The sequence below is a fragment of the Microplitis demolitor genome, chromosome 5 (assembly GCF_026212275.2).
Source record: "Microplitis demolitor isolate Queensland-Clemson2020A chromosome 5, iyMicDemo2.1a, whole genome shotgun sequence".
Classification (NCBI taxonomy): Eukaryota; Metazoa; Arthropoda; class Insecta; order Hymenoptera; family Braconidae; genus Microplitis; species Microplitis demolitor.
In genome coordinates, this window is record NC_068549.1 from 3,795,481 (window position 1) to 3,814,706 (window position 19,226).

The 19,226-nt window shown below is 26.2% G+C and overlaps 3 protein-coding genes across 7 annotated transcripts in view; 1 reads left to right on the forward strand and 2 right to left on the reverse strand.

The window, feature by feature from the left end:
- LOC103576487 (uncharacterized) overlaps positions 1-19,226 on the forward strand; it is a 131,132-nt gene that overhangs the window by 50,430 nt on the left and 61,476 nt on the right. The gene's annotated exons all lie outside the window — the stretch shown is intronic.
- LOC103569012 (bumetanide-sensitive sodium-(potassium)-chloride cotransporter) lies at positions 3,898-14,945 on the reverse strand. Of its 5 annotated transcripts, none has more exons than XM_053739185.1 (18): positions 14,428-14,737; positions 14,163-14,248; positions 13,046-13,324; positions 11,789-11,948; positions 10,752-10,847; positions 10,502-10,693; positions 9,785-9,961; positions 9,561-9,700; positions 8,518-9,073; positions 8,324-8,445; positions 7,692-7,827; positions 7,404-7,615; positions 6,899-7,140; positions 6,131-6,279; positions 5,722-6,052; positions 5,487-5,635; positions 4,266-4,377; positions 3,898-4,180 (listed from the first exon to the last, which is right to left on the reverse strand). In XM_053739185.1, exons 3-18 carry the CDS (start codon positions 13,310-13,312, stop codon positions 4,045-4,047), a joined length of 3,177 nt encoding a protein of 1,058 aa, XP_053595160.1. In that variant the 5' UTR covers positions 13,313-13,324; positions 14,163-14,248; positions 14,428-14,737; the 3' UTR covers positions 3,898-4,044. The 5 variants fall into 5 exon arrangements, with proteins under 5 accessions (XP_053595160.1, XP_008544302.1, XP_008544301.1 ...); XM_008546080.3 differs by adding an exon at positions 13,739-13,864 and having other exon boundaries at positions 14,163-14,737; XM_008546079.3 differs by lacking the exons at positions 14,163-14,248; positions 14,428-14,737 and adding an exon at positions 14,794-14,945.
- Positions 15,841-18,780, reverse strand: LOC103569014 (ubiquitin-like protein 7). Its single transcript, XM_008546084.1, has 4 exons — positions 18,517-18,780; positions 18,099-18,304; positions 17,891-18,027; positions 15,841-16,673 (listed from the first exon to the last, which is right to left on the reverse strand). Exons 1-4 carry the CDS (start codon positions 18,659-18,661, stop codon positions 16,013-16,015), a joined length of 1,149 nt encoding a protein of 382 aa, XP_008544306.1. The 5' UTR covers positions 18,662-18,780; the 3' UTR covers positions 15,841-16,012.

Consider the following 19,226-nt stretch of genomic DNA (forward strand, 5'->3'; position numbering starts at 1 on the left):
ACTTGAAAAATTACATCCTTAATAAGTAAAGAGAAGCTTTTCAAACGAAAAACTGTAAAAGTTCCAGCTTATACTTAAGATTTTTTCGTTTAAAGAGCTTGTTTTTACTATTAACACTATAATTTTTCAAATTTTCATTTTTCCGAATAAGATCGAAATCATTTATGAATATTTCGTAGCTGCTTTTAGTTTCAAAACTCCCTAAAGTTTTGTAATATAGTGAAGTACATGCATGTTTTCATACTGCGTTTCCTGTCTGTACTTTATTCTAGTTTGCAGCTTTAAGAGTTCAAAAAAAATTCAAAATTACAAATTTCAGTATGAAATTAGTATACTTTTTTGACAATAGAAGTAACGGTTACACGATTAAATATTAAGACAAAAACATGACAAATATGTCATTAATCTTACTAATTTTCACCGTCATTATTAAAATTGTTATGTACGCTATTTTTTTATACATTTCATATGTGTAATAGAAATCGTATCTTAAATGTTTTCTATAAATATTTTCTCTTGGATATTTAGTCCTGTCACTGAACTAACAGTTTATAAATTTAGAAAATAAAATTTTTTGATCCTTAATAAATTTCATGCTTATTTTTTAGTTTTGATAACTCGTTATTGGCCTGCTTGATTTCAAATATTAATCAAATTTAGCTTTGATCGAATTTTTTATCGCCTCTATATATCATCGGTAGAAATGACATACTATTGTATATCGTATACTTTGTTAATATATATGATAAATATTTGAATATTTACTGGATGTCAGAGTACCAAAATTTTTTTATTTTCTATGCGTAGAATTTGGATCCCGGAAAAAATAGACCGGGTCTATTTTTTCCGGTAGAATTCAAATTATTAAATTATAATTTCAATGTAAAGAGCAGTACAAAAAAAATTTATTTTATAAAATGAATGTTCTGATTATTGGCAAGGTACCAATTGAAGATATTTTATTATATTTTGCTATTTAGTAGCAGTAGAACCGAGAAAATAAATTTTTATTTAAAAAAAAAAAATTCTGTCGAGTTCAAAATTGATAAATAAACCGTTGATTCCGCAATCCATATGACGTGACAACTATTGATACATGAGACTCATCAGTCATCATTAATCCTCTTTATTCATTACCAGAAACGACAGATTTCTTTTTATTTAAATTTTTAAAAAATTATCTATCAGCATTAAATATCCAATGAATAAATTATTTCTGCTTCTTACTGTCAATAATTACGACCTTCAAAACGAAATCTATTAGCACTAAAAAAAAGCCTCAGGTGTAAAGTAATTAGAGTCCAATTAAATTAATTTCAATTGAATTTCCAACTCAGCTGTGTTTGTTTTATATACAAAAAAATTTTCTAATTGAATAAAAAAAAAGTAAATTAAAACTAAAATCATTTGTTACAAATACCGTTAAAATATTAACTTATATCAGCGTTTATAGAGCACTTAACAGTACAATTAAAAATAGCTTACTTGCATTATTTATTTTTTAAATGAATTATTAAAATAAAAATAAAACATCTCAGTTAATTTTCCTACATCCTCTACTCTAAATATTCTAATAATAATTAATTGAAATAAATTATTTATATTTATAATTAATAAAAAATTCTTTTGCAGTATGGAATTACTTAAAACATTTATAATTATATTTTTAAAATATAATACACAATATCAAAATACGCCCATACATTTATCATACCGTTAATACACCCGCTTTGATAAAATTTCTTCAATATATCCAATATACAAGAGATTTCCAATAAATCCATTGGTATTTGAATTCTCATACTCAGCTGCTTCCTGTACTCCAATTAATTCAATCGGCATCAATACAATTTCTACATATATATTTATACATATGTTGGAAAATAAATTTAATTCCAAGCATTACATAAATTCATAGATTGAAAAAATAATAATACTTTTATAATAATAATAATTTATCACGAGAGATGATAGCGCCAATAGATAATGCAAAAGATATGTTAGGTATTTTTTATTATTGTTATTATTTATTGTATTTTTTTATTTAAAAATAGACGATGGCTTATCCACTTACAAAGAGATTTAAAAAAAGACCATGAAAGAGACCTCGACCTATTCGTCCAACTCTTTTTAAGGTACAAACAATTTAACAGTCAAGTGGCCTCGTACTTTTGTTTAATACAATACATATAATGCAATATTAAATAAATATATTACTACTAATTGTACTTAAAAATAATTTAGATTTTAATTTAATTAAAAATAATTTCGTGGCTTCTGATTGTAAATTTCATTATTTTGTCATATTATTTTAATTTTTTTTAGCAAATATTTTAAAATGAAAAATAAATATCCCGTCATAAATTCTTGGTATGAAAAAGAATACATAAATATATGAGCTGTGATACATGACAAAATAATAAATGAATAAATAAAAATCTCTTGGTGTTTCGGTTCGCGTAGTATGCAGTAAATAAAAAAAAAATACAAGAGGATTCCCAGTTGTGATATCACGAGCTATATTTTGCTATTGATACAATACAATAGTGGAAATGCCCTGAGGAGGCGTTTTCGCTGTATCAGATCACATTACACATAAATTTTGATTTAGTATCTAAATATAAGTATTAATATTGCTGATTAGTTTTATTTTGAATAAATTTAACTGATATTTTTTTTTTTTTAATTAATAATATTATATATGATTCATAACTAATAAATATGAGAATTGAAATTCGAATACACTAGCACTCTCTTATTTTTCCAGTTTTTAGGAGTGCTTGCGATATTTTGCAAGATTTTTAAATGTCGGAACCATTCGATCAAAGTTTTCTTAGCGATTTCCTAATTCGAAGTAGTTCTGTGCGTCATAAAATAATTTAATATAAATATTTAGTTATATTGAATATTTAAAAATAATTTTTATAATCGATTGACAGTTCTGAACTTTACCGCGCAATTAATACTAGTTTTATATTAATTATGCAAACATTTGCTGATCAATAGATTGCCTTTTGCTCGTGATGTTATGAATAAAATATTAGTACTTGTATATCAATATATTTTGTCATTGATACAACAATAACATTCTCTTGTCTTTTAAAATATTTGAATCTTTTTCACCTCAAGGAGGACGACTAGTGTGAAATTTTGAAAAAATCAATTTTTTTTGCACATTTCGATAGTCTATATCTTCAACAGTAACATACTAAAATTTCTAGTGCATATCTCGAATAGTTTTTTTGAGTTACATCTGAAAAGCAGCCGCTTATCGGTTATCAAAAATACATTTTTCAAAATTGCTGTATTTATAACTCAAAGACAATTCATCCGATCGATTTGAATCGAATTGTAGCTTCTTTTATATATGTTTCTACGTACTATGAACCTTCAGTTTTCCAATTGAATCGAAAATGTATTTGTCAGGCCAAAAATCGAATTTTCGCGCGAAATTTGAATTTTTTTCAAAAACTCCGCCATTTTGTAAAATTTCAGTTTTTTTCCAAGCTCGAGGCTCATGGTACGGGATATACCTTCTAGTTTAATAAACTTTTTGGTTTTTTGATTTCCGGTACTGCGAAGGTCGCTATCACTACAGCAGTGGGGACTTTGCTTTTGAGCGATGAGATTGTGAATAACTCGCTGAATTTTGAATTTTTTGGTCCAAAAATTTTATCTTGTATTCATTATATATCCATAAATATGTCCTTAAAATATTAAAATATTCCATGCAGTAGTTTTCTTAAAAAAAATTCCCTAAAATCATCTTTTTTTCAGGCGGTCACTAGTCCCCCTTAAGTATTTAAAAAAATACAAGGCAATAAATAAACGAATAATTTTTCATTGTATTTTTTATTATTATAAAAATAATCTATTATTACAATAAATTTTCTCCACTTAAATTTTTAAATTAATCACTAAATATTTAATACTTAATTTTTTGTTCGCTTTTTCATGAGTTATAGATTATTTATATTTAATTAGTTTATTAATTAAAATAAATTAAATTAAGGGGAAAGTAAATAATAGGAGAGGAAATAATTTTTATGAATAAAATGTAAGGACTGACGTATGGTTGCCACGTACTAATAAAAACGGTGGCATATCTCGTGTTAAAGTTTCGAGCCAGGCCATGTACAATGGCGCTGACACTGCACCTTTTCTCGGCATTGGCAATGTCCTAAATAAACAAAAAAATTTTTATTATTCTATACAAAGAGATAATTTTTAAATAATTTTAGCATTGAAATAAATAAATATCTCACATGACAATAAGATTTGCATCCATTGAATTTTCTATAAGTAGTTCACGTAACCGTAAATGCCGGTTCGTTTTTTCGTTCATTGCCAATAATTCTGATTCTGTTATTTTTGATTCTAAAATTATAAAATTAGTAAATTATAGTCATTAATATTTGCGATTAATTATTTAATAAATTATTGAAGACGATTTTTATTCAGGATTAGAAATTTTTCAAGTCAATAGACTAAAATTTAAATAATTAAATTTTTTTTTTACTTCAAAATTATAAATATCCAGGAGGGTCGGGAAAAATCGGATACTGTGGGCAAAAAGGGATAGTAAAAATTTTTTTTAAGCGGCTTTAAATTTTCATTTATCATTTTTTCAATTATTTACGCAACTTATAGTGCCCGAATTATTAAAAAATATATATATTTTAAAATTTATTTACAAGTTCATATATTTTACTGAAATTCGCATATAAAATCGTCATATGTGTCAAATTTAATCGAAAAAATTTTAAGAAATGATTTTTTTTTATATTTCATTTCGCCCGAATCGAAAAAAAAATTTATTGATAGCAATTTAAAAATCGCGCCAAAAATTTTTTTTTTATTTAAATAAAAAGTAAAAAAATTCAGAGCTCGGATATTTTTTCTTCCTCATTTCGCACGACTCTCCGTTAATTAAGAAAAAAAATGTAATCCTAGTATCTTTAATCCTTGTTCAAAGTAATAATAATCGATAACAATTCTCAGATATTTTAAAGTTATAAACATGAATGAGCTCTAATTAAATTCTACGAGAATGACTCGGTCTATAAAACAGTTCGTTATCAGTTTCTAGATATTGAGAGCTTTACAAAGTCTAGAATTGTCCGCAATAATCTCTACTGGCTTCTAATATAAAGAATAAAGATAAAAGATTCTTTGGGCGGTGAATTTTTAATTAATGCTTCCGGCTATTAACGACAGAAAAACTTTTAAGTTTTTCTCAATCATGTTCTCTATTGCGAGGTTATATATTAGAGCGACAAATTTAATAATTTTTTTTTATCAATCATATTAATTTTTAAGTAAAAAAAAATGATTAAAACTTTTGTTAATTGTCTTAAAAAATTCCTAAGTCCTTAATGATATCAATTGATTTTATTTAGTGAAAAATCTCATTATTAATAAATTATTTTTCCTGGAATTTTTCTATTTTCTTATAGCAATTATTAATAAATTAATTAAATGAATACCATTATCTGAAGATCTTGATCTACTTTGATAGTCAGCAATTAGTAAATCGAAAAAACTTTTAGTTTTTTGGTCCGCAGCATTTGAAATATTTGGAATAACTTTGAGATCTGAATAATCAATTCGAAATTTGGATAGTAGACTCGCCATGCTGAAAATAATTTACATTTTCACTTTAAATATTTAACTACCATTGAAAAAAAATTAAAATAATGTTTTAAAATATTATTTACTCACTTTCGTTGCTCGTACTCCAATTCAGAGTGTCTATTAGCCAAAGCAAATACTCTCAATTTACTACTAGACCAATGACGACGTGTACTAATAATATAAGGCAATAATAACGTCAGTCCTCCGTCGTCGTATAGCCACCACACATCGATAGTTCCCTTTTTCTGTTTTCTTCGAAACTTTATTATTGAAGTCAGTACATCTTGTGATATTATTGAAATATTTGATTTATTGTCCGTACGTTCATCGGTTGTCGATGCATCGGGATTATTACATATTTCTGTTGGTCTGCTTAGTGAGGGACTGCCTGGTATTGAAATATCGGAACTACTGCTTGCTATAATAAGTCCATAAATAAATAAATATATAAATATAGTATAGTATATAAATAAATATAAAAATTAAATTTCTTTACCTTGACTAAGCTGAGAAAAACTTTGGTTTCCTCGTATTGTGACGGAACTTTTTTTAGAATTTTCCGGTGTCTCATTTAAAATTTCGCTATTATCGAAACCTTCGCTTATTCGGAGAATAGCAACTGCGACATGCATATCTAAAGCTTTGCTAGAAAAATTTTATTTTTATTAATTAAATAGTGTATTATGCACCTAGTGTATTGCCACCGAATTGGAGGCGATAAATTTTTTCTCGTATCAGAATGAAAAATTTGATTAAAATACAAATTTTAAAAAATCAAGTTTAAAATCTCGGGTTAGAGAAATTAATTTGAAAAGAAGCCACTGAGTCAAAGATGTGGAAAAAAACTAGAAACTAGATTTGATATCTTTCAGTATTCTAGATTATTGATGATAATGTTTACATAATATAACGTGATATAAATTGAAAAATAAAATTTTATTTTTCATGGGCATAGACACCGAGTCTGTATTTTCTGGAGAGACGTTAGACATGAAAACTTAATATTGGATTCACTATTTATATCCTTCTAGATCAATGACAGTAATATTTAAAAAAAATAACGTCGATTAGAATTAGAAAATAAATTATTTTTTCTACTTATGCATAACTAGGTCTACGACGGTCATTTTCTTATTTTTCAACTAGAAACGCTTCAATTACAAAAATAATTATTGCTCTATATTCGGCTGCGATACTTGTATGTAAAAAAAAAATAATGATAATATATGGAACCGCGAATTAAATAATTTAAAGAAATACTTACTGCATAACATTGAAGTACATGTCAAGATTGTCTTGGCCACAGACAGACCAATCTTGCTTATAACCCATTAATAAAATATTAGGACGTAATTTTCCCAACCCACAAGTTTGTAAAAGTGACGTCGCTCCTTCTTGAAAATTAACTCCGTCAACTACCGTATAAAAACCCTTTATTTTATTATTTTTTAACCAATATGAAAATTTACTTATCATCGCACTGCGTGTTTTATGATTTAAAGTACTCTGTAAAAAAATCAGTTACCAATAAAATAGTATATTATGTAACAAGAGATTAATTGGTATATTTTGTGATGAGGAATGAAAAAAAGCGACTTCAGACCAGGGTGAACGCTGACATCACTCGCAGTCTAAAATCGTGTTTCATTATGTGCCACACACTAGATCTCTCATGATTACTTGGGTTTGCATTGGAACTTGAAGTTTCAGTGTCAGTAACCAATCAGAAGCAAATAAATTTTATAAAGTCTATTAAACTAAATAAGTACCTGAATAATATCACCACAAATAAGAAGGCTTTGTTTTTTAGTAATATAATGAGCGAAATCTATTAATATTGATCTAGCACTTGGATTACCGCTAAGTACTAATATTTGAGGCCGATAATTTTTTACATGTTCTTCTACTCTGTCTAACTGCTGTACTGCATTTAATGCATTATTGTAAGTCTGTGCTTGGGTCGTCGATCCCCAATTAACATCTTAAATAAATATGTAAATTATTATATTACATATTTAATTTTTATATATGATTTATTTAAAAATACGATGACTTACCCGGTTTTCTATAAGCAACAACCAAATAAAGAGCAAGAACAACACTGAGTGTTATCAATGCTGTCCACCATGATATAAGAAACATTACTGCAACACATAAAATTGCTCCAGCAAGACTTAGCCACATATTATAATACTGAAATAAAATAATAATGTCACTTTAAATATAAAAAAAATAATAATTTTTAGTCGGTAAAAAATATTTTCAATTTTATTGTAATAAACAATTTTGGTAATTATATAGAAGTCTAGTCCTCGCTTTTTCATTTTATTCTGATAAATTATTTAAATGTTTTATTGCTGCGCATTTAAAAAAATTTATTAAATTCATAATTTAAAAATTTAAAGACGTTTCTAAAAAATTCCAAAAAAATTTCAAGAATGTTTTTTTCTGACTCAAAATTCGCTCAACATGAAATCTTAAATAGACTTTTTTTGTTATTATCAAAATTACTAAAGTTCCAAAAAAATTCCACTCGAAGTTCAAATCTGTCTCGAGTTTTAAAGTTTCACATGTTAAAATTTTTTAGAAATAATTTTTTTTATACGGGAAGCTTTTTAAAAATAAGTAGAGTTTTACCTCTATATCATTACCAAGCAAGTTTTTTCTTTTTTTTTTTTTTATAACATACTTTAAAAGTTGGTCTCCAGCCGATTGGTTTAGCTAAAGATGCATGAAAAGTACTAAAATTAACGAGTGTATACGCTGCTAAGAAAAAATTCGATATCAATGGCGCAATCGAATTCAAATTACCTAAAAAAAAAAAGAAAACATTATTTTTTTTATCTACTTGACATTAAAATAAAAATACAAGAATTAAATTACCAATTAAAATAAATCCAATGGCGATAATAAATGTGAGAAAATAACCGCGAATTGGTTCTTTGCCTTTTTTACCGCTGAACCAGGCTATACCTGGATACAAATGATCTTGGCAGAGAGCTTGAAATACTTTTGGCGCTGACACTAGAGATGCTAGTGCGCTGGATAATGTTGCGGCAAAACACCCAGCATAAATAAACGGCCCAAATGCTGATATTAGTTCAATAACTTGAAAGCTGTTGTGTGAACCATATTTACAATTATTCTGGGTGCAATTGAATGCTGTACCGTAAATACTCCATATTTTATCGGTTTCATTTAAATTATCAATTATATAGTTATTGGTAGTGTTGTTGTCTTGGGTTGTCGAAGAATTAAATAATAAATTTGTACTGTTGATTAGGATGTTTGTTTTATTGGTCATTATTAACAAGTCAGATACATTTCCTGACGCGTCTCTCATTACAGTGGCACCGACCATTGCTGCCATTAATAAATATGACAATGTTGTTAATATTATTGCTAAAATAGTGCCTTTAGGTATTGCTTTTTGGGGATCCTACAAAGAAATAGAAAATTAATTTGAAAAAAATCGGGCAATTTAAAAAAAAAAAAAAATAATAATTTTGGGCAAAATGAACGACTTCAAAAAAGATAAAGTTTTTTTTTGATATTTCCAAAAAAATTTTTAAATAATTTCTCTACCCATTAAATTTTTTGAAAAATTGCAAGTTATTTCATGATACTGAAGTTAAAAGACGTCTTATAATTTTTGAATTTTTTTAAAAGTGACAAATTATAAAAAAAAAAATATTTTAAAAAATTGCATTTATAGTTTTTCAAATTTTCTATGTGTGCATATTTTTAGTTTTTTTTTTTTTTTTCTTTGTAATTGACTTGTTGAAAAAAAAATAAAAAAATTGCGAATTGTCTGTGGACTTCAGGATCATGTTATTTTTAAACGAAAAATTTTTGTCTCACATTTTCCCCGGCTTTAACTTGTAATTATATTTATCTAAAGACTAAAAAATTATATAAAATATTACTTTTAAATCACCAGATATATTTGCACCAGCTAAAATTCCAGTTGCTGCTGGAAAAAAAATAGCGAGGACTGAAAAAAAATTATGCTCTACCCCATCGTAAGGTCTATAGTCCGGTACGAAATTTTCTTTAAATAACTCAGCTGTAAAAATGAAAATTAATTATTTTTTTTTTTAATTATATTCAATTATGAGTGATTATGATAATAGAAGTATTAAAATATTACCATTATACCCAATAAATCCTTTGGCATATTCTTCATTATTTTTCGGTCCCATGAATGTACCGATAATGAAATCACACAGAGCAATAAGTAAAATAATAAGTAGACCTATTTGTGCTTTAGCTTCCCACTCCATTCCTATCATAACTATTACAAGTAATACACAAATGGTAATGCAGCCTATAAAAAATTTTAAAAAATATAGATCATGATTTTCATTGAAAAAAATAAGCATTAATATTAAATTATAAATTATTGGAGATTTTGAATGATTCTGAAATTAGTCGACGTCTAATAATTTTTTGATTTTTTTTTCAAAATAATAAATTATAAAAAAAAAATATTTTAAAAAATTGCACCTATAGATTTTTTAATTTTCTACATGTGTATTTTTTAAATTTTCTTTTTTTGTAATTGATTTATTAAAAAAATCATCTGAAAACTTTTAATTGTCTACTAACTTCAGAATCATGGATTTTGAAACTGATATATATTTTTTTTTTTTTTTATAATAATCAAACTTATATTTTATTTACTGCTTTATATTTAAAATTTATCATGTATAGTAAAAAAAAAATTGCTTTGAATCGTTAAATTAAAGCCCAAAAATTAATGACTTCAGCCTTGAACAGCGTGATAGAGTTTTAGGCCACCCACAGTCTGATATTTTTTTTTTTTATTTTAATGAAGTAATACAAATAAATATAAAAATAAATGAACCTATTATCCTGATATCCCACTCGGCGCAATCGACGATACATTGTCCGCTAGATCGTAATAGATCTTGTAAGCTTTCACAAAAACCGACAACGTACATCGAACATGCCACAGCATTAGCTAGGGAAAAAATTAAACCAATTGATCCACCAAATTCTGGACCAAGAGATCGTGAGATCATATAATATGTTCCACCTGTAATTAACATTCTCTATTAATGTTTATTATTATTATTAATATTATTTTTTTTTACCTCCTTTTATAAGACCATTGGTACTTATTGCAGACATTGATAGTGAAGTTATTGTCGTCACTACTGTTGTCGTAAGAATTAATACAATGGCTTGCCCTTAAATAAAAATATATTTTATATTCATTATGTTCAATTAAAGTTAAATGTATACAGAAAAATAGAATTAATGTAACGGTTTATTACTATACATTAAAGAGAAAGATAAACGATTTTTAATTCAATTCAATTCACCCATAAAGTTTGGAAACCGAATAGAGAATCTTTAGTGTTTTATAGAATCTTAACAGGGGGCTACAAATCTTTTAATTCAAAAAATTTTAGTTCTTTTGCAAGAATAATTATTTTGAAATTCTCATTTACTCTATGAATGTAAAAAAAAAGTTTTTTCTTCCGGTTGTAGAAAGAGCTCCGGTACCATTTCACCTTAAGAGGAATATTATTAAAATTATAGGGAACACCATAAGTATGCTGACCGTTTGCATAATGTATGGAAAATTTTCTATACATTCTAAAAAGTCAGGAGTGAATTTGGATTTTATTTCAATACGAATTCTATCCGTCAATTAAAATTCAGGAGTTTAGAAAAAAAAAATCACTTTGCGTACGAAGTAAATAAGGAGTTTTTTTTCACCGGATGTGAATTTTCATTTTAATCCGCATCGCGATCTGGAGTTTTAATTTTAAAATAAACTCGAAATTGCAGGAAATTTCATTTCATTGCGAGGGAATTAAATAAATAATAAATCCGCTCCGGATTCTTAGGATTTTAAAAAGAGTCCAGCGAGAAAATCATTTTTGAATAATTCCTGAAAGTCTCAATGATGAGACCAATTCCATTCCTAAATTGTTATTAGTTCGAAAGTTAGAGGTTTTTTAAAATTGAAATCTAAAATATTTTAGAATTTTTTTTAAATTTGAAAAAAAAAAAAATTGATTTCTTACTAATTCAATTTTTTTCAAATGTTGTACTAAAATATATTTGGCGGCAATAAATATTTACAGAAATCAATTTTTTTACATAAAAATTAAATGCATACCAACTCCAGCTTGAGCTACGACCCAAGACAGCCGTAAAAATAACATGACACCCCAAATATTTAGAAGACATCTCATCAACACACCTTGTATCCATCCAAATTTTATACCTGTTTCTGGTTCTTTTATATGACTCACTGGCAATGTATTTGTTACAGCGCCCTTAAGTTTAAAAAATTAAAAAATTACTTAACCGGAAATCCTGGATTTAAAATTTAATGAGATTCTGTCTTTTTCAACTCGATAAATCTTTTTATCCTGAGTTAAATAATTATTTACAAGTGCCTTGAATCCTAAGAATTTAATCTAATAAATTAATTCAAATGCTATTATAATGAATCATAAGAAAAGCGAGTGTTTTTTTTTAAATATAATAAGTCAAATGTCAAGGTCTTTGATAATGTCATCTCATTAGATAAATTTATTAATTTTTATTGGAAAAAAATTTTTAAATAATTTTTGTTATTTGAATTTTTACATTTAAATCATTTTTTTTTTTTTTGTTTCATTGGTCATAAAAATTATCTAAGTTATGATAGCAGACAACTGTGCGAATGATTCAATTCGCATATTGAGCTTTTACGCTCCCCCTAACAGAAACTATATAACTCATTTACGAGTTGTTTTAATGACGATTCAAGTTCACGATCAATGAACTAAGAATAGACAAAAATAATTTTTTAATCGGAAGTTATAAAACTTATGGAAATCTAAAAATAGATTTATCCAGATTTTTTTTAAAATGATCTTGAAGTTAATAGACAGTTAATTAAATTGTCGGATTATTTTTCAAAAAAAAAAAAAAAAAAAAAAAAAAAAAAAAAAAAAAAAATGCACATGTAGAAAATTTAAAAAACTATAAGTGCATTTTTTTTAAACATTTTTTTTTCTATAATTTATCAGCTAATTTAGTATCATAAAAAAAAGTTTTAAAATTTATTTGAAAAATAAATTAAAAAATCTTTCAATTAAAAAAATTATTATTTATTTATTGAAAAAATTATATTTTTAATATTTCTATTATTACATCTCAGTTTAAAAATGTTTGAAAAATTTTTTTAATCATCTGATTCAATAACCGAGAACGTCGAGGTCTTCATATTGACCTGTAAATTATTAACCAACTTACTCATCATTTATTTCTTCTCTTACCTAATTCTATTAATAACTCTAATTAAATATTTAGAAAAATATTCAAGTTTTAAAAATAAATTTTCTCTAGTAAGTTCAAACAATTTAAATTTAAAAAAAAATTTTACCTTACTGAGAAGACTAGGGTCGTGAAGTTCATCTAGAGTAGGTCTGTGTGCCGCTTGAATGCTCAAAATATTTCTATAATTATCCAACCGCGGTAATGCTTCGCGTGTCAGATGTCTTAATGATTTTTTAGTCTCTTGTTCACCCAAAAGACTGGTACGTCCTTCCATGCTATCAACGCGATTTACGTGAAAACGTGTTCGACGTTGCAGTGGACTCAATTCAACGTCTTCCATAGTTATTTCCGTTTCGTTAACTTCATAAGGCATTTTTGGTTTTTTCTAAAATTTTAATAAATCAAAATTTTAATTTTTGAAAATTAAAAATCATCAAATTATGTCATCAAAATTAACATTGATTTTATTTTTGAAAACTCAGTCATGAAAAATTTTGATTCTATAATACATAGAGTAGAAGTATCGTTTTTGGACACGAAAAATTTGAATAAATTAATTTCTAAAGTACACAATGACGTAATTAATTCTTTAAGTTTTCAAAGCTACTTTTATCACACTATTGCAATGGAAATTTTCATTTATATTTCTTCATTAATTTAAATAAAGTATTTAATGTCCAAAAATCGAGCTGTGGCTACAAATGCTTCTACTTTATAAATTTGAAAAAAATATTATTTTCGTAAGGTAGTAAAATTTTAGTATCTGTTCTATTTTCTTGATCAATTAACACATCTTTACCTTGAAGCAATTACAAGATGAATAGAGCGTGGGCCTGACAATTATAAAATTATTCTCGTTTACAACGCCCGAATACAATTAGAATATTATCATGTACATCAGTAATTTGCATCAAAGAACACCGCTCTCATATCATAAAATTTAAATTGAATAGTAAAACAATATATATCTAATTTTATCAATTATGCAAATATTTTTTTGTCTTTTTAAAATCAATTCAAATTTAAATTCAACCATTAATTTTTTTTTATAAATAATAAAAAAAATCAATTACTAATTAATTAAAAAATAATTTTTTAAAATTAACATTAAAAAATAAAACAATTTTTTTTTAAACAGAAAAAAAAAACGTTTCAGTTCGAACTCCAATTACAAAACGACTAAAAAAATAACAAAGTTAAAAAAAAATTACAAAATGTCTTACTTGTAAATATTTAGTTAACAAGTAAATGATATTTACTTTTTTAGTCAGAATTAGATTCAATATTTAATTAGATCAAATTCCATAGCCTTCGTAATATAAAACATTGTCATTTTTTTTTATCAATTATTAAAAAATTTTAAAGCATTTGAATCACTGCGATAAAAATATAAATAATAATTTAAAAATAATTATTTATATTTTCATAATAATAGCGATAGTTAAAACTATAAAAATATAAAACTTCGCAAATCAGAGTAAAACAAACGTTTTTATGAAAATGCACGTGGAAGAAACGCAGACGCGAACGTCTATCCACTGACACTGACAACACACGTGTGTAACTTGAATGAAAGTTATATTTCAGTTAACAACGCGTTGCCTGTGAGCTTGAAATATCCCCTCAGGCCCTCGAATAACCGCGGCACAAATACATCCATCCATCCATCCATATATAATATATATAATGCATGCACATATATGTGTGTAGTAGCGATATATATATGAAAGGATTTGTCTATATTTTAAAAAGTATTGGTATAGTAGTTTTATACAGCCGCGTATAACAGCGTGCGCTACAGTTGAACTAAATTCATAAGGATACGCGCATAAATGAATATAATACACTACTTACCAACATGTTCCTTTATTGTAACGTATACCATATATACATGTATATATAGGTGTAAATGTAAGAGTGTATCCTTTTATCGTGTGTCATGCCATGTCCTTTGGCCATCTATCTATTTTTTAACATTTACTTGTTTTTTCCACACCCATCAACCTATTTCTACGTTTATCGGATCAAAATATATACATATATATACACATATATTTTTTTATATTTATCAAACGTAATCTATACACTAAAGCTCATAAATAAAAGAAACTTATTAATTTTTTTTAATAAAAAATTAACGAAAAAAAAATATTACTTGTGAAAAAAATATATATTTAAATTTTTTATAAAAAATTATGATTATTTTTGGAGTAAAGAAATTCAAGAGTAGACGCTTGGAAGAATGACTCGATTTATTTACAATATGGATACTGTATTTTTAAATTTTGTTTTTTTTTTATCGATCTTAAGTTTTTTATGGTGATTTGAAATTTTATTTTATTTTTTTGTTAATTTATTACAGAAAATATTTAAGTGAATATGAATTTGAAATTTTGAAGTATTAATACTAAGGTAAAAAAATAAATAGTGTTCATTTGTGGACTACTAGTATGGGTCAAATTTTTTGTGTCTTCGGTGACATATTTGTCGTACTTGTATTTAATATTATTAATTAAATTGATCATTAATTTGTTGATTGTATGATTTTGAAAATCTGTATTATAAAGACTTTTTTTATTTCAGTTCAAAAATTCATAAAATATGATCAATAAAAAATATTTTTTTTTTTTATAAATAGAAAAATTTATAATTTCATAAATAAAAAATTTATTTAATCTCTAGTTTGTCCATGAAAAAAATTAGATAATAAAATTTTGACCTGGACACAAATAAGCAATTGAGCCGAATTTTATTCCAACTTATATTTAATTATTATTATTATTATTATTATTATTGTTCCTTAAGCTATAAATTCTCAAAACCAAACAATTTAATATTTAGAATCACTCAAAATTTATTGGTCTAGACTTCTCTGAATAAAAACACAGGAGTATTTAAAAATAAAGGCTGAAATAGTTGTTTATATTTCTATTTATCGTATTACAAAGAAACCTTATATTGTACCGGAGTTAACTTAAATGTTTATAATCGAGTAATAAAGTAACAAATAAATACTTCAAGTATTTGTATTATATTAAATTTTATAATTAATCTTATCTATGTAAGCATAAGATTAATTATCACCTAGGCCACTGAAGACAAGTTCAATAGCAGCTTGGACATCGCCGTTGGTAAATTCCAGGGCTTGGATATTAATAGTGTCATCTCGGAGACCGATTTCGTGCATCTGGGCAAGTTGTGTTTCAAGATTACTTGAAGATCTCACTGGTGGTATCGCTGCAGATGGAGCCGTACTGATAGCAGTGGACGATGCTGATGTTTGAAGGGGTGGTGGTAAACCGGAAGCAGAACTTGCAGCAAAGGCTTGTTGCATAGCTTGGGTAAACATTTCCGTAGTTATTACACCGGAACTGAAGCTTCCTGTTGATGCTGATGACGATGAACTGGATGGAGGCGGGATTCTTGTACGTCCATTAGCGCCAGCACGTGCAAGCGCGGCTGCTAATTGTGCTGTCGTAATTGCCATTGGATTGGAACCAGCATCTAGTCGCGATGAACCGTTTTGATGCTGAGCTGAGTCTGATGACTGTGATGAGTCGCCGGCCATTTCGTCGTCGCTTAAATTATCTAAGCTGTAAGAGTAAGCTGTTGATGCTGCGTTCATTGATGATGATGAGGGTCCAGATGATGCTGCTGCATTGTGGGCTTCTTCGTGTACTGCTGCTGCTATTAGCTGGGCTGCTTCAACTAATACTGGGTGTAATTCTGCAATTCTAAATTTTAATTATTATTTTTATGGTATTCAATTACCAGGGGGTTAGGTTTAAAAATTACGAGAATATTTATTTTTTATTTGATTAATTTATGCCTTTTTTTTGACGTTTTCATGGTTTCGATTTAACACCAGTAAAATAATTAGAAATTTTTTATCTCATATTTTTGATGTTTACATCGAAGTAAAACTCCACTTATTTTTATATATGGAAAAATTTTAGTGATTTATTTTTTTTATCCATTCGCTATAAGAAAAAAAAATTAACACCTGAATTCTTCAGCTTTTTTTATAAAAAATAATTAGACACTTATAGATAAATTTAATAATGGAATTAAATATCCTAGAGACTAACTTGAATCATAAATTAATGGCTGTTTTGAAATCTTAAAATACAAATTTTATAAATTATAAATTATTTGAATGATAGCAGAGAATTATATTGTCAAGAATTTGAGAAAGTTTAAGTATGAAAACAAAATGTCGCAGTTTTTACAACAAATTACAATAGGGATTAATTTATCATGATTAAATTACAGGCAATAAATTACGCAAACAAAAAATTTTAAAAGATTTTTATCCGCAAAAATAAGAGATGAGCAAAGAAATTTTAAAAAATAGGAGTAATGAACAATAATAATTATAATAAAGTACTAATTTTTTAATTTACGTTTAAGCAGACATCATACAAATTTAAACTTATAAATAAATAGAATAAATAATTAAAAAAAAAATATTTATAAAAAATGCACTTATTAATTCAAAAATTTTTTAAATGCCCATTTTTTTCTAATTTTATTTTATTAATTATTTACTCTATTTATTAAAAGTTTTTAATTTGTCTAATGTCTGCTACATATGACACTGAAATAAGCTGACGTCTAATAGTTTTTGGATCCTTTAAAAAACTGGAAATTATAAGAAAAAAAAATTTTCAAAAAATTGCACCTATAGTTTTTTTAATTTTCTACATGCGCATTTTTGTAGTTTTTTTTTTTATAATTGATTAGTTAAAAAAAATTTTTGAAAATTCTTCATCGTCTGTTGATTTCAGGATCATTTGCTACATTCACACTCATCTAAAATTTATAATTAATAAATAAATAGATCACAGAGTCAGGACTTTATTGGAACCCTCCCATCAAATCAAAGTTGGTTCTGATTTTTACCTCATCCTGATTCCCAATGATCTATTAATTTATAAAATAAAAAAAGTACCTTTTGACAGTATCAGAATGAGTAAAGTATGCCATTAAATCAGGATCTTGAAGCATAGCAATTGCTACTGAGTCTTCATTGAGTCCAGGAGTTGTTAAAATAATATTTTCAATAACTTCTGGCCGTTTACTCAGCCGCTGAAATAAATTAAAACAAACAAATTAATCTATCAATCATAGAATTAACATTCCTTATAAAATAAACTTACGTGTAATGCACTTCTCAACGCCGGGTTTTCATTAAATGATCTGAATGCAGATGCCAGTTGTAGAATACTTTCTTCAGAAATAGATTTTGCTGGTACTGGTATCTCTGGATCTTTTTTCTTCAACACATGAATCATTGCTCCACTTTTTAAACCACAAGATTCCAATGTAACGTCATCTTCAAGTATACATCCGCAGTATATAAGCTCTATTAATAAAACAAACAAACAAAGAAACAATAAATTTAAAAAATTTATTTATCACTTGATAACCTTAAATTTTTTCAAAAAATCACGTGATTTTATTTTTAACCACTTAAATTATTTAATTATTTTATAGTAAAATTTCATCAACTCAACAAGACAAAGAATTCAAATTCGCTAAAATATTTAGATTGTCTTTAAAAAAAAAAAAAATTACCAAATGAATCCTTAGGAAGTTCTATTTTCGTAGCAGTTTCCATTCGCAAATTTTCAACCTTGGCTTTTAAATTAACGTCATTTAATTTAATTACTTTGGATGGACCAGGCATTAATCGCACACCAAGTAATAATTCTGTTGCCATTTTTAAATTATTTGAATTTATATTAATTATTGTTTTTATTTATATTTCAACACAACACAGTTGAGGTTAAAGTTCTAATGAGGACACGATGATATTTGTTTGTTATGGTCACTGGTCAATGTTTAATGGCCAATGATTGAATATGTATATCTATATATATATATATATATATATTTAGATAGGTATTGAGTATTTGAAAATACGGGTTTTTGATCTTAACGCCTCTATAGAAAATTTTATCAACTAATTTATTATACTCGACTCAGTCAGTAATTTAGAGTTTTGATGTCAAATTATATGGGCCAGAGGTACCGCTTTTGGACACGAAAAATAAAAAAAAATTGTAAAAGATGAAATGACATAAATTTGCAAAATTTTTTATATACTTTTTAATTAAATAAAATAGAGTATTAAATGTCCAAACATAAAGCAGTGGCCACAAATGAGACTTCTGCCCTATTGAGTTTAAGGCTGGGCCATACAGCAAATTTTAGAATTTTAAAATTCTGTTAATTTATTAATTGATGATTAATACAGTGATTTTTTCAGCCTTTGGAAAAATGCA